The sequence below is a fragment of the Papaver somniferum genome, chromosome 2, assembly GCF_003573695.1.
Source record: "Papaver somniferum cultivar HN1 chromosome 2, ASM357369v1, whole genome shotgun sequence".
Taxonomy (NCBI): domain Eukaryota; kingdom Viridiplantae; phylum Streptophyta; class Magnoliopsida; order Ranunculales; family Papaveraceae; genus Papaver; species Papaver somniferum.
In genome coordinates this window covers 123,713,013-123,728,668 of record NC_039359.1, presented here as the reverse complement: position 1 = coordinate 123,728,668, position 15,656 = coordinate 123,713,013, and the positions used below count along the sequence as shown (strand labels likewise).

Below are 15,656 nucleotides of genomic sequence, written 5' to 3'. Positions count from 1 at the left end.
CGATATACTTAACACACTATCGGATTCTATCTTATAGTTTTGATACTAACACTGATCTTACTGCCTATTCAAATGCAACTTGGGCAGGATGTGTAAAAGACAGAAAGAGTACTTCAGGGGGATTTTACTATGTTGTGTTGAATTTTTTGGCATGGCATAGAAAGAAACAAAACTCACAATCCCTGTCTACATGCGAAGCAGAATACATTATTGCAGGTTTGTGTTGTAATCAACTTCTATGGATGAAACAAATGATTGATGATTATGGAATTGACACTGGTGTAATGAAGATCTTTTGTGACAACTCAAGTGCGATTCGCATCACTGAGAATCCTGTTGATAACTCAAGAACTAAGCACATTGACATAAGGTATCATTTTATTAGATATCTCTATAAAAATGGTATTATCAATATGGAATTTGTGCCTTCCGAACAACAATTAGATGATATTCTCACCAAACCTGTAGATACTGCTACATTTCAACACTTACGGAAGTCTATTGGTGTTGTTTTGGTTCATTAGTTTTCTAGCCTTTTTCCCCTGGACTCATTTATATCTATTGGGAAATCAAGGCTTAGAACGTCAGTGTAGTGTTGTTTCAATTTCACATTTGTTTCTATGTAGATAAAATCTCTGTTAGGGATCAAAGTATACAAATAAATCCTTCTTTTCTTGTAAAAGTAAGGTCGCTCTTGTTTTTCTCTCGGGGATGACATTTTATGGGGGAGAGTTCTTAATTGAAATTGTGCTTAATTGCCAAATATTTGTGGGGAGTGCGGCTGTGGAATATTGTAAGAGTTATCTTGTATCTTTATAAACTCCTTGATGAATGCACTAAGTTTCGACTATGTGAAATCATCGAAACAAAGTTGATATGTTCTCTTTTAGTCATGAAGTATCTCTATGAGAATTTCATTATGATCCCGCTAGTTTTCGTACCTTTGCCAATTTATATTGAAAAAAAGGGAGAGAATTATTGTGTAGTTCACACTACAAATACATATGGTTTACGGATCATTATGTAAGGGGGAGTGGTTTTCATTGTGAGATGAAATATTGACTACGGGGGAGTGATACATATCACCATAGTATTGTTGTCAAAGTTGTGATACAATTGAACTTTGATGCTGTGTAATGATACTATGGCACTGTATAACATTATAAATGATTAAGAGCAACTGTTTTATCATTGTTATAGCTACGGATCTTCAACAACTATGATGCTGAATTGAACATCTTTAGAATCATTGGAGTACTTGGAAGTGACGAAGATTTCGAGTAATGTTGAAGAACCAAGGAGATCAAGCCTTTGGATGAGAAGCTACAAAGTTCTATCTATTTTGTAATCCATATGTATTGATAGTTTTGTCATTAAAATTGACAAAGAGGGAGATTGTTAGAGCACTGCTCGGTCGAACTCGCAAGCGTTGCTATCTCAAGCTTGTTTGTCAAGTTTAGTTCCCAAAACTATAAGTCTTGATTTCTAGTCTACTTATAGCTAAGTCTCGGATTAGGATAGAAAGTATAGTTGATCTTTAGACTCCACGTCGTTCATCGATTGAAGATGAAGAACTACTAAGGGGAGATTTTGGAACTTCATCAACAAAAGGTATGTGGATACTTGAACTCATCTATCACTCAAAAGTCTATCTACTCTATCTTCTATTTGAGACAAAAATCGTATAGCTATATAGACTTCGATTATACACATTTGATATTTCGAGCTGAGTTTAACTCGCTTACATATTTCTCGAAATATATGTTGGAAAGCTTTCGCTTTAACCAAGTTCATCTTATATTCTTGACGAAAGTCAAAAGATGATCATGTGAAAATCGCCTAGTAACATCTTACATGATTTGTGTGAGACAGTCATTTGATGTAGACTCAGAAGGTTTCGTATTGATCTATTGATCACTTGAAAATTGCTTTGAAGCTAATAGTTTGCGTGAGACAACTATTGTCGTCTTCTAAGAATGTTTCAATGATTGAAATGGAGTTTAGAACAATTAACCATGATTGGATATATCATAGTATGCGTACTTGTATGCTAACTGTTGCAAGTTATTCCAAGTCCGGGAACCATAGTATGCATACCCGTATGCGTACTGGTTGGTTAGTTCAAAGTCTAGGAACTTAGTATGCATACCCGTATGCGTACCAGCGTAAGTTCAAGTCTGGGAATTCAGTTGAGTTTGGTGGTATGCATACCCGTTCGCATACTTGAGTAGGTTATGTTCTAAAATCGGTTTATCTATGAACTAATACATTTATGAATTAAGGAATACAATCTTTTGCAAACTGTGGCTATCATGTTCATGAATTGATTCATGTGAATCAAAATCGATTTTGCTTCAATTGTGTCTTGTATTCTATGAGAATATAAACAACTAAAAAACTTTAGAACTAGTTTAATTTGAGTTATTTGAACTAGTTGTGTTAAGATGAACAAGGTTGATATGAAAGTGTCATATGGCTAACTTCGGTTAACCATTGTTGAGCCAACAAGGTGTACACGTTTAGGTACGGTTACCCATATCTAAATGAATTCACTTTTCATTTGTGTGTAACAAGCTAAGTTCGATCTAACGGTTGAAAGATATTAACTTGAGTCTAATCAGGTTTTCATCTAACGGTGAATATTGAATGCTTTTTTACCAAGGTAACATTGATTGCAAACCCTGATTTGAAGACTATATAAGGGAGAACTCTAGCAACTGGAAAACTTAATCCCCACACCTCCTGTGTGATAGTAGCTTCGACTAGAGTCGATTCTCCTTTAACCTAGGTTTTTCTAAAACCATTATAGGTTAACGACTTAAAGACTTCATTGGGATTGTGAAGCCCGACCCAACTATTTTCTCTGTAGTTGCGTGTTCTGATCTTTTTGTATTCTATCGTATTGAGTACTATCTTCTCTAATATTTGCTCGAGATTTAATCTCCGATAGGCAAGATAAAAAGTAATCATAAACATCTTTGTCTCATCGTTTGTGATTCCACAATATCTTGTTTCTCTACCATACGATTAAGATTATTATGAGTGATTGATATTACTAGGCTGCTCTTCGGGAATATAAGTCCGATGTATCAATTGGTTCCTTCTCACCTTGATTTATCAAAAGATCGGAACAAAACTCAGAGACTTTTCTGTGTGATACAAATTGGTTTATCAAGTCTTCGACTTTGGGTCGTAGCAACCCTTAGTTGTGGGTGAGATCAGCTAAGGGAATCAAATGCGTAGAGTCCTGCTGGGATTTAAAGGCGTAAGGAACACGACTGTACCTTGATCAGTGTGAGATTGGTTAGGGCTTAACTACATTCCAGTCTGAAGTTAACTTGGAGAACGCTAGTGTCTGTAGCGGCTTAATACAGTGTGGTATTCAAATCTGGACTAGGTCCCGGGGTTTTTCTGCATTTGCGGTTTCCTCGTTAATAAAATTTCTGGTGTCTGTATTATTTCTTTTCCGCATTATATTTTCTATATAACTGAAATATCACAGGTTGTGCGTAGTTCAATCAATTAGATAATCCAACCTTTGGTTGTTGATATAACTTGATTGACACTGGAACATTGATCTTTGGTACCGTTCAAGTTGTTTCACATAATAATCAGGCTCGCGGATTTCTATCTGTTTGATTTGCTGATAACATTGTGAAACCGAGATACAACTCTTGGAAATATTTCCATTGTCTAGTTGATTCTCTTGGAATTATACTGAGTTTGTCCATACAGATTGCCTAAACGAAATATTGAGTGAGGTTGTTAGACCCTCGTTTTTTCATAGGTCTTCCATAAGTTTGTTTGACATGCGACATCATGTTTGAAGATTAATCGATGATAAATTTTCGAATCGACGAGTTGTCAAAGGTTTTTGATGAAGGTAGGGGGACCTTGTAGAGGAGAAGAGGGAAGAGGGGAGATGAAATGAAAATGAAATGAGAATATGAGTTAGTTGAAGTTTTAATTATAATTGTAAGGGCAGTCTTGTATTTCACCCTTTTGACACCCCCTAGCCTTTCATTTGAGTCCATTTAAAATTTGGTATATCCCAATTAATCTGGGTATACACCAATCCGGCCAGTTATATAAGTGGTCGACCAATGTTTTAATCTAAAAAAAGTAAAAGAACATATGGTAATTGAAAAACTGGATGAGATAGAAAACATTTTTTTTTATTTTATACTCCTTGTGTTTCACAAAGATAGTCCGCTTTGACTTTCTCAGAATATTAAGGAGACCATACTATTTTACTTGACTACCCTTAGTTACTTACCTATTTTATTTTAATAAAAATGCTAGTAATAAAAACTATCCAAAATTGTTATGAGAATTATAAATACAAAATATAAAAGGAAAATTTAAAAGATATCGAATTTATGAAGTATAAACTTTATAAGAAATTTATTTTTTAGAGTTAAATGTATATTTTCTTAAAAGGAATGAATGATATATTTGTTTCCTCAATTATACTAATTTCTTTAATATTTTAGATTGGGTCACGTTAAAAATGAATTTATGATTATAAAAAATTCAAGGATATATTAGAAAGTTCATTGAAAAAGTATGACTATAAACAGAAGCTGGACACAATTTTGAAACTGACGAGAAAGGAATAGAGGACGGTCTTTCAAAAACAGAGAGAGTATCCAGTTATCTAATGACCCGATGGACTATCCATTATAACCACCCTATATTTGAGGGGTCCTTTCTAGATTTGTAGTTTTGTGGATGATAAAAATTTCCATAGTAGCAACTTTTTAGTCTGTATTTTGTGGATCATCACAAACATAGATGGACTCTTCATATGAGTTGCCCCAAGTGTGACAACTAGAACAACCCAACTAGAGAAGAGAAAGTTGGTTTCACAGCTGGGTGCCTATGTAAGAAACTGAACAGATGAGTATCGACCGATGTATGAAAAGAGGTAGTCATCCTGTGGGAGGTGGGAGGGATGTCATGCATTAGAAAGAGTCTATCACTCAAAAATTGTTCGTGGGAGGGATGTCATGAATAGCTCCAGCCAGCTTATATCTGTATACGCTGGTTTTTATTTTTTTAAAGCATAAAACAATTAAATTAAAATCAAAAATCTGTTAAACGAGGGCATACTCTAGTTTACCAGCAAAGACATATCTCTCGAATTCGAGCTTCTCAGAATATTTATCCAGCCATTCGGAGATCTTTCTTAAGATCTTCATGATCTTTATCCAGCTGCATTGATCTTTCTTTCTTGGTAACTTCATGATCTTTTGTCACTCCCCCAGGATCGTTTAATGATACCATTCTACCAAGTTTAATCAGATGACGAACTTAAATAAATGAAAAGAAAGTGGCTTGTTAACTCTTTGATATGAAGGGGCGAGACTTTTATGTCAAAGACTTACTGTCACAACTCATAAGACTCATTGTACTCGATAAACTAGCACAGCATTATTGGTGAAGAACACAGTGGAATTATTTGACAGATTTAACGTATGGTTAAAAACAACAACTAGTTGAAGACAACACTTTTCTCACTCCATTTCTCTCAACTTTGTGCACCAGCAGTGTGGGTGTGGGCGTTGGAGCCAAAGGTTTAAATGTTGGAGGGCCATTTGGAGATCATCAACTTATACTATTTTTTTCGAAGATTTGATATCGAAAATCAATTGTAATTGAATATATATAAGTTGGATGTTTCAAAGTCACGCACAGTGGAACCGAGTAAATTGTATTTACATATATGCCTATCCAACTATGCTGTGTAAATTTTGGGGACACATACTATATCTTATGAAATCTGAAAGGAAATATGTATAGATTGTATGAGGTTTCCAAAATCTTAGGCTGGCTCGCCACAAACCTAAAACAAGTAAAGGTACAGATGCAACAACCTTGCCATCCATGACATGTATAAATGTGCCTGGATTCCTCTCTCATTTTTGTTATAGCTCTGAAGCTTTACAGTGTATATAGAGTCTCATACTTTTGGGTTAACTCGTAAAAATAAGCAATGGAATCGAATGGAATGATTCAATCTTTTGAAAACAAGAGCATCCTTGTCACTGGTTCTACTGGGTTGTTGTCGAAATGTAATGCAACATACATACAAGCTTAGTGATTTTTATCTAATTGCGTATCTTTTTTGTTTCTCGATCAATCATATCCTTCTTATATTAAACTTTGTTCAAACTTTTTGCAGTGTTTGTGGAGAAGTTACTTAGAGTTCAGCCAAATGTGAAACAACTCTATCTTCTTTTTAGACCCGCTGATGCATCGTCCCCTACTCAGCGTCTTCATAAGGATGTACGTACGTGCATGCATATACGACTCAATTAGCACTGCCATTTACATGATTGTTACATTAATATATCGACAATGCCACAAATTGGTGGAAATACACATACAATTTATTACTTAAAACATGAAAATCTCCATTAATTTTGTTCGTAATGTAGTTTGTAAAGATCGAGTCAAAACAAGATCTCATTCGCGATATTATGGACTAACTCGGTGTTAACGATTTTATGTATAGGTGACAGGGAAGGAAGTATTTAGAGTGTTGAGAAAAAAGCACGGTCTTGGATTTGATTCCTTTATATCCGAAAAGGTGACGCCTGTCTTTGGGGATGTTACTTTAGAGAACTTGGGAATAGAAGACTCTGAAGAAGTTGGTGCAAAGAACATTGGATGAACTCGAAGCCAAACAAGTTTCAAAGAATCAACAAACTGCTATAATGAAAAAACTTGGACTAAAAAGGTTAGCAAGGTTTCGTCAGTATGGTGCACGAAAACCTTTTTATACTACTAAGACTTTTTTTCTTGTTGTTGTTTTCCTGGTGTTGTGAACAGAGCTAAACTATATGGATGGCTAAACACATATGCGTTCACAAAGGGAATGGGAGAGATAACAATTGATCACTTGAAAGGAAATCTTCCTGTTGTTATCATAAGGCCTACAATTGTTACTAGTACTTACAGTGAACCATTTCCTGGATGGACCGAAGGCTTCAAGTATGCCAACTGATCAACTCCTCCAAAAAGTTAACTTTAAACCTAAAGGATAAATGGCCCTCGCCCGAGCTAATTTAATTAACTGATGATGCTTATAACTATTTATTGTTTTATTGGCTTAATTTGCAGATCACTTGACCCCATGGTAATTAGTCTTGGAAGAGGGATGTTACCTTGTTTTCTTGGGGACAATGAGTCGTTCTTTAATATAGTAAGTTAATCCCAACTTTCTTGGACTTAAATGCACAATCAAATTACTAAATGTTTTATAACTCTTAACTATGGCTTGATGAACCAGATCCCAGGAGATATGGTGGTGAATGCTATAATAGCCGCGATGGTGAATCACTCTAATAATAATATTTTTTCTGGTGATAAGGATCGCTATATCTATCATATCAGCAGTTCTACGCACAAAGAGCAGACGAGCATCATTAAGCTGTTAAGTTTTGCTTATGATTACTTTCGTGAGAATCCTTGGATGGATGGCGACAGTAGTGAAATTGTTAAGCCTGTTTTCTTTCCCACCATGACTAGCTTTCGAGAGCACATCCATACCAATTTTGTGGTGCCAAAGAAGGTAAGTTAACATTGACAACATATTTTGAGGATCAAAAAGTTCAATTTGGCACATCCATGATCCATACCAACATATGTTGCTTAGCTAATTAAAATTCTTTTTATTTTTACTTTTATGGAGGAACAAAAAGTTCAATTTGCTACCCGATTGGCTGAAATTTATGAACCATATTTACTCTTTAAAGGAACGTAAGTATTTCCATAGTCAATGAATTCTTGCAATAAAATTTGGAAGGTTGGAGATGGCTATATAGATACTTAAATACGAAATGCATGATATTGCACATTAATTGGTCTTAAAGTAATCTCTGAATTTTGTGGCATGTAGCTGCGATTGTTCAGCGACTGATGAATTGAGAATATGGACCAAAGCATACTACGGAACCGGTGAGGCAGAATTATTTGATTTCGACCCAAAACGAATAGATTGGAAAGATTACATAAAGAATGTTCATATTCCTGGGGTCATGAAATATGTTGTTAAGCCACATGTAGGAAGATACAAGAGCAAGTTATGAGTTCATTTGGAATCAAATTATGAAGCTGGCCTGAAGTGTTAAAATCCGAAAAACAGTAAAGTTTTTGGGAGGATTAACAACAAAATTTCTTGCTTATATGTCATTCTATTCCTGGTGTCCTGTGTGCGTTGGTCAGCATTTTATCTGTGATTATTCAGTTTTCTGATTGTTGTGATTTATCTAGTGAGTTCATGTGTCTATTTCAATTTCCCTAGTGGACAGTAATAGTACTAAAAACAAAATTGTGATATTGTTTGTAACTATTTCAACAAAGAGGTTTTACTCTTTATTTGTTTTTCTGGATGTATTTCAACTCTAAGGCTTACTTTTGGGCCTATTTCTTAAGATATTTACCCATATATATACTTTGAGTAAGGGTGAGCATTTGGCCCATAATCCGTGGATTTAACCAGACCAACCGTTCATTTGCGGATGGATGTCCGGACCGTTCGTTAATAGGTTGGATGCGGATTGAATTTTAGAAATCCAACGGACAACGGACCGGGTCCCGGATGCAACCTTGAAAATCCGTTGGACATCCATATACGTCAAATTAAGGACATTTATATAGTTCCAGAAAATATTATGGATCATTTAGGAATTTTTAAGATGTTTGCTTGAGGTGTTGTACCTGGCATATTTATATTTGTATACATATATAATATATGTAGGTTTTATAAGGAGTCATTTGTGTCAGCTTATTTTCTTTACTATAAATTTTAACTAAAACAAATCCATTGGATTATCCGCATCCAATCCGTCCATCCGTGCATCCATTCGATGCAAATTCGTTGGATATGGATTGGATGCGGATGCCAAATTTGAAATCCGTAGTGCAATGGATTGGATGCGGATGAGGCGAAAACCGGTCAATACCGGCCCATGCTTACCCCTAACTTTGAGTGCCCGAGATGAATATAATTCCGACTTCTCTCACTGGGTGTGGCTATTCCTTGATTTTTCCACTGCAACTTGTCAATGTCACCATCAAACAACATTAACGATTAACAGATCGCCAGAAAGATGTCAAAAATAAAATAAAATACAAGCATTTTTTGCGCACCATTTCTTTTTGTGAGGGATTATTCTCAAAATTTGACTAGGTCATTTCGAAGTAATTAATTTACGACACCCCTTGTCTAGGTATTTGTATTAATGGCCAAAGTGCCTTTTCCTAATTAGGTAACCTAATAATTAAGCTAAACTAATTAACTGTTCGTTTTAAATTAGATTAGTGAGTTAGATTTTAAATTATTATTAGTGTTTTTTTTTTATAATTAGAACTCAAGAGAGACGAAGAAGGAGAAGAGTTTTGGAAGAACTTTGATTTTTTGATTTTTTTCTTGAGTTGGTTAAATTATTGAAGAGAGACGAAGAGGATGATGTTTTAGATACTAAGGTGTGCTTAGAATTTAGCTTTGGTTGGTTGAATTGCCCAAAAGTTCCTGAAAATGAAACCTTTTATAGCTGGGTCAAACACGTTCGGCTACTAGATCTGAAGAACAAGTAACCAAATTTTTCTGCAAATGTAGTTTGGCTGCTGATTCTGAAGAACATATCCGAACTTAACCTTAATGGAGTTTTTGTTTTTTTTCCGGCTATCTGATTTCCATAACAAGTACCCGAATTTATATGCTCGGGTGTATAAAGTAATGTTCGTTTTGGTTGGGTATTAAGTTCGGCTATCTGTTCTTGCCGAACTCTTCTGAAGTCTATGTTCGGTTACGAAAAACAATATTATCGACTGAACCGAACTCAACATTAGTGTTACAAACAAGAGTTCAGTTAGGAGAAAATATTTTCGACTAAAATGAACTCAAAATTTGGTCTTACAGACCATAGGTCGGTTAGGAGAAGAATTTGCGACTTAAACGAACTCAAAATTTGGTCTTACATGACATAGTTCAGTCATGACAAAAAAATATTTTCATAATCAAAGTTTTTTTCGTGTTCTTCATTTCTTAAAGTTCGGCTACAAAACTAGGGTTCGAGAAAAATATCTCTTAACTGAATTTATATTTGTTACTTGTTTTCTCACACTATTTTGATTATTACTACTCAAACTTGTGAATCAAGAACGAACAAAAAGTAATGGGTATGAAACTTATGTTAACCATCACACTCTGTAAGAAACTTCCGCAAAGTATACAAAAACCAAATATCGCGAGAGTATTGTGTACTTGACCATATCGACAACGTGAGAAACTGATTGAATATTCCCATTAGAAAACTCTTGATTTCTCTCTATTTTTTTCTGTTTACTTATGATTGATAGTGTTTTTACCTTATGATATATACACTAGTGTTATCTTATGGGTTTTCTAATTACTTTATTTTGGAGAAATACATTAGTATATGTTTTTTTCTTCCTAATAGTGAAACTGGATTTAAAAAAAAGAATAAAAAACCGAAGGGGATTTAACTAAGGAAAATACGTGACTGCGTTACCACGCTTGTCAACTTTCTTTATCACTGTACCAAAAAAAATGTGTACATGAGTCTATCATAGTGAGAAGAATAAGGGTTTTTTTGTGAATACATAAATCTATCTATTTTCTTATAAAAGAAAAAAAAATCCGTCTCACTAAGATAGGCTCGTTCTATTATTTTGCGTGTTTCAATTTATTGGCTTGTCTCCATTTTTCAATATGTACAAAAATACATGTTTACTTATTTACTCTTAATAAATTTATATTATTTATAAATTAATATCATGTTCCTAATATTAATTAGGATGCATTTTCTTCCCTTTCTTCATCCAACATATAGTAATTGATAAATAAAACATTATCTTTTTGAACTATCTGTTCACTAGTACCATTGGCTTCAAAATTAATAACAATCAATTTGATCTTGATTATATTCGGATGGAGTAGTTTGACAACAATGTTTTATGGTCCTAAGTCGGATACCCTAAATCCAGCCTCTCAATAATTGTGCAAACCCCTGCTAACATCTCCAAATATGTATGTACAAAATATATAGCATAATTGTTATTATTTCTTATTTCTCCATGGGCTCATTTTAATATTTTTGATGTCTTCAGTTATAAGTTTATCTCTATTCTTGAATGTTTACAATAATATTACGTATCTACTTATTTACTATTAATTAATTTATATTACTTTGAATGCCGAATTTATTGTCTTAAATGAAATAACAGTTTGTCAAAACAAGCTGCAACTAATGCACAACTTTACTCTTATTTCTGGAAAAATTTCCAACCCAAACTCAGATACTTGAATGTCGGTCTCATACAAGATATTTTTGATGATGATACTGCAAGGAAAATTCTCAAGATATCAATAAATCGAAACTGCGAAGATAGAGTAATCCATAGAAGAATATATCGGTTAAATATGTTGATAGAAATATGTACGAAGAGAAGCATCTACAAACTTCAGTGGGTCAGAGAATTCATAAAATCTACAAAAGATTATGGAAACTCCCAATGCTTCCGAGAATCAGACAATTCTTACGGAAGTGTATCAAGGATATACTTCCAACAAGAGATAAACTCTCGGGTTTCATAACTAATGTAAATGTTGCTTGTCTCTTATGCACGCAACAACTGGAGACTGCTTCACATGTAATCTTAGACTGCAATTTATCTAGTGCAGTTTGGAGTACAACTGTTGGGTGGCAGAATCCAACTGATATTAATCTTGAAGAATGTTGTTGCATCTGGTTCGATGATCTGAACAATAATATTATATCAGAAAAAGTTCTCATTGATAAAGTTATTGTCGCTTGGTATATCTGGACTGCAAAACGGGATATCATCTTTCAGAATAGTAATATATCACAATAAAGCATTATTTTAAACTATAGAAAATTCTTAACTGAACATGAAGCTAGAATATCCCCCAAGCATATCATCATATCAGTCACTAGGCTAAACAGAATCAACACCCATTAATATCTCCCCTAGAAGTGTGTTTAATTACTTTAAATTCAGATGGTACTTTGCATGATATTTCTAAACACATGTGGAATTGGTCTGATATTGCGTGATTTTGTAGGAACGCGTAGGGGATCGAAATTTATCTACCTAAGAACAATACCTAACACTCGTATGGCCAATGCCATGCCCCCGTGGTATACCCGTCATCACATTGTGTAAGGTCGGCCCATCAAGAATTGCGTAACGATCCTCTTGACCAAAAACAAGTTGATTATACTTATGCACCATTTTTCTTAAGTACACAAGCAGAATCATATGATGGGTGTCGGGCAGAGTCAAAAAATGTTCCAGCATCCATGCATTGATCTCGGCGTACGTAGAGCCATCATGGTGTCCAAGCTCTTGCAATGTTAAAAGTATCATACTGGGATAATCATACCTAATAAAAGCCTATGACCCTGGGATATGAGGCATGTGTACACCCACTACCAGCATAATTGTCGGTAATTCGCCAGCGAGAAATCCTGCCATCACGTTTAAGTGGATACTGCGTCTTCTAACTTGCTTCTACCAAAGGATTCTCTCTTGATGAGTCTGCATTGATCTTAAGATCTTATAAAGGGCTTTGGGCAGCAGTGAATTGGGGAAAAAACATGGAGTTAGAGAGAGTTATCTTTGAACTTGACTCAAAGCTCGTTGTTGATGCAGTTAATAAGGAAGACTTCAGTATAGATTGGAGAATTCATAATTTAATCAAAGACATTTAACTTATCTTTAGATGTTTTACTGCCTGGCAATGTTGTCAATACATGCGATTTGATTTGATCGCCACAACTTCCCTTGTTATGATGAGAATAAAGACTTTTGTGAAATAACATATAATGGATTGAAAACATTTGGATTTAATACGATGAAAATAAAGACTTAAGTGAAATAATATATAATATATTAAAAAACATTTGGATTTTAATATTATATATAAGTTTGTACTTCAAAAATTGCAGACATAGTAATTAACAACTATCATGATAACAAGTTTATAAAGATGAATATGAAGAAAAAACCTAAACTTGAAGTGGAGGAAATAGCTAAATCCTTAGAAAAATTGATTGATGGGATCAGACAAACATTTGAGGGGACTATAGAGATTTGTGTTAAAGGCGTAAAAACAGATAAAAAGAAAAAACCAATTATGTTAGTGCTTGGGTTTTATTGTGTGGAAGGAGTTGCGAAATACCAAAATTTAGGGGTCTTGGACCCAATGAATTCTTTGCTTCTTCTCTGTTCGAAAATTTGTACAAGGATAATATGTTAGAAGATAGTTAATCGATATCGGAGTAAAATCCATGTTTTATACATCCGAAATAGAAAAGTATTTTTGGGATACTATTCAGGTATATCTAATTACGAAATAGGGGATCAGAAATATGGGGTAAACAATTGTTGGAATTACTTGAGAAAAAATATGACACCTATGATGAACATAAATTTATAGGGGGAAAATACTGAGCACTATGAAAGGGGTAATGAATGAACTATTCCATCAATATAGAGAAGAAAGAAAAAGAGAACAGAGTTCTGTGTTAATTCAAACCTAATAAGAAATTGTTTGACTTGATTTCTCACCACCAGGATCATTAAAGTTTGAGCACACCGTTTTTTTTTCTAAGATTTGAGTTGTAATATCAGAATTAAACAGTTCTGTTTTTCTAATGATCTATCGATGGAAAAACTCATTATGAAATTCTAACTTGGGATTCTACACCATCTTGATCTAAAAAAAAAGCCGACTCACCTAAGAATGGTGTTTATAATTTTTTTTTAAAGATATAGGTTGCATTTACAAAATGTAGTCTTAGAAATGAATTTTTGCTTTGAAAATAAATATTTTTATATGGCTTTTATGTTTACTTATAATTAATAGTGATTTTTCCTTACGGTATACACTAGTTTTCGTTGCGTTAAGGGTTTTTTAATTAGTGTACGTGTTGTGAAGAAATACACTTAACATCTTTATTTTTTAGTGATATATATTAGGTTTCAAAGTAAAAAAATAAAATAATACGAATGAGATTAATCAACCAAGGAAAGTAGTGAACACATTACCACACTTTTCAATTTTCTTTCTCAGTGTACAAAATACACGAACGTATATCTTCGTGACATGAAAAGAGTTCTTATGAAGCATTAATCTTTTATTCTAACTAAGATCATATTGTTTTATTATTTTGTGTGTCCCGATTTATAGAATTGTTTCCTTTTTATGATAAGTATACAAATACACACTTCACATTAAATCTGGATTACTTTGTATATGTTTTTGTATCCTTAATTAAAAAGAAAGTTCTTGTTATAGTAAGATGAGAAAAGATATGTGAAATAAAAATTGTTATTATTTCTTATTATCCCGTCTCAATAAAATGGGTTCATTTTAATTTTAGAATGTTAATGATAATGTGTAAGAGTTTATTTTTACTTTTTTGCAATTTTTGTAATGACATTTACACCACCAAGCTACAAGTCGTGTTAAAGAATATTGTCGCCATATATCATAACTTATGGATGAGTAATTCGATGAGTCCTCCTTTAATTAAGATACACAAATTCTTTTCTAGGGATATACCATCTAAGAGGTCACCAGATAAGTACAATTAGCATAACAAAAGGGAGAGGAAATTCAAGAGGGATGGTAGTAAAAATTATACGTGAGTCTGAGTTTAATTCAAAGATTTGGCTATTTAAAACTTTTGGGATGTAAGTTTGATTTAAGATTGTATAAATAGAATTTTGATCGTGAGTGACGCGAGATATTTTGATAAGTAAATTTTATTATAGTTCATTATTTATTGAAAATTTTGGATCAAAGATGAAAGGTTATTTGCCAAAAACATAAATAAAGTTATTAGTTATAAAGAAACTCATATTAGGTTTTCAAAATGATAGGTATTTTACACAAGGGGCATTCATTTAGTTAGTATGATCCATTTAATGTTTCTTTTGTTATTGAAAATGTTAATAATAATACTTATTTACCATTGATAATCTACTTAATACAAATCTAAACTCACTTATGTTGCCTCGTTATAACCTCAACAACAAAATATCCAGTGGGACAAAGCCTTGAGAAAGAGAAAAAAAATTATAACGTGGTGTCTAGAATACTACTAGTTTACTTGTGACGAGAACAAGCAGTAAAATCATTACTTCTTTGTGATAATTATGGAAATTATTTCACTTGACAAAGAATTGTGTTTCATTTTAATTTCATTCTCATTTTTTTTCAGTAATGTCAACGCGTCTTTAGGTTTTAAGCAGGCAATATATACTTGTAATTGATGTGTTGCTGTCTCGATAAAATCCTTGTTTAGTAAACTCGGGTGGAGAATAATAATCTCGATCAAAATAAATTAATCAAAGCAAAATAAACTCTTCATATTGTAATATAAGATATGTCTACGTCACATCGGTAAATACCCTCTGTCGGCGTCTTCCCCCAATTTTTATTTAAGAGAGTTCTGACAATATTCTTAGTTCTATATTTTTAAAATATATTCAAATGTGGTAAATGACTTACTTAATAAGTGTATCACATTTCCATTAATTAGAAATTATTTAGATAAAATTTTCATTAACGATCTCAAATTAATACGTCTTTAATC

General features: G+C 33.4%; 2 protein-coding genes across 2 annotated transcripts; both read left to right on the top strand.

Moving 5' to 3' along the window:
- Positions 1–5,995: 5,995 nt before the first annotated feature.
- On the top strand, positions 5,996–6,676 carry LOC113351882 (alcohol-forming fatty acyl-CoA reductase-like). Its single transcript, XM_026595792.1, has 3 exons — positions 5,996–6,074; positions 6,185–6,288; positions 6,518–6,676. Exons 1-3 carry the CDS (start codon positions 5,996–5,998, stop codon positions 6,674–6,676), a joined length of 342 nt encoding a protein of 113 aa, XP_026451577.1.
- Positions 6,677–7,138: 462 nt separating this feature from the next.
- LOC113351881 (fatty acyl-CoA reductase 1-like) lies at positions 7,139–8,093 on the top strand. The gene is made up of 4 exons (XM_026595791.1): positions 7,139–7,207; positions 7,295–7,576; positions 7,697–7,764; positions 7,904–8,093. Exons 1-4 carry the CDS (start codon positions 7,139–7,141, stop codon positions 8,091–8,093), a joined length of 609 nt encoding a protein of 202 aa, XP_026451576.1.
- Positions 8,094–15,656: the final 7,563 nt, after the last annotated feature.

Excerpts from the sequence above, each read along its gene's own strand:
- LOC113351881 (XM_026595791.1), top strand. The coding sequence starts at position 7,139 with ATGGTAATTAGTCTTGGAAGAGGGATGTTACCTTGTTTTCTTGGGGAC. Across the intron at positions 7,208-7,294 it reads ATGAGTCGTTCTTTAATATA|ATCCCAGGAGATATGGTGGT; the intron begins GTAAGTTAATCC and ends TTGATGAACCAG. Across the intron at positions 7,577-7,696 it reads ATTTTGTGGTGCCAAAGAAG|GAACAAAAAGTTCAATTTGC; the intron begins GTAAGTTAACAT and ends ACTTTTATGGAG.
- LOC113351882 (XM_026595792.1), top strand. The coding sequence starts at position 5,996 with ATGGAATCGAATGGAATGATTCAATCTTTTGAAAACAAGAGCATCCTT. Across the intron at positions 6,075-6,184 it reads TACTGGGTTGTTGTCGAAAT|TGTTTGTGGAGAAGTTACTT; the intron begins GTAATGCAACAT and ends AACTTTTTGCAG. Across the intron at positions 6,289-6,517 it reads CTCAGCGTCTTCATAAGGAT|GTGACAGGGAAGGAAGTATT; the intron begins GTACGTACGTGC and ends TTTTATGTATAG.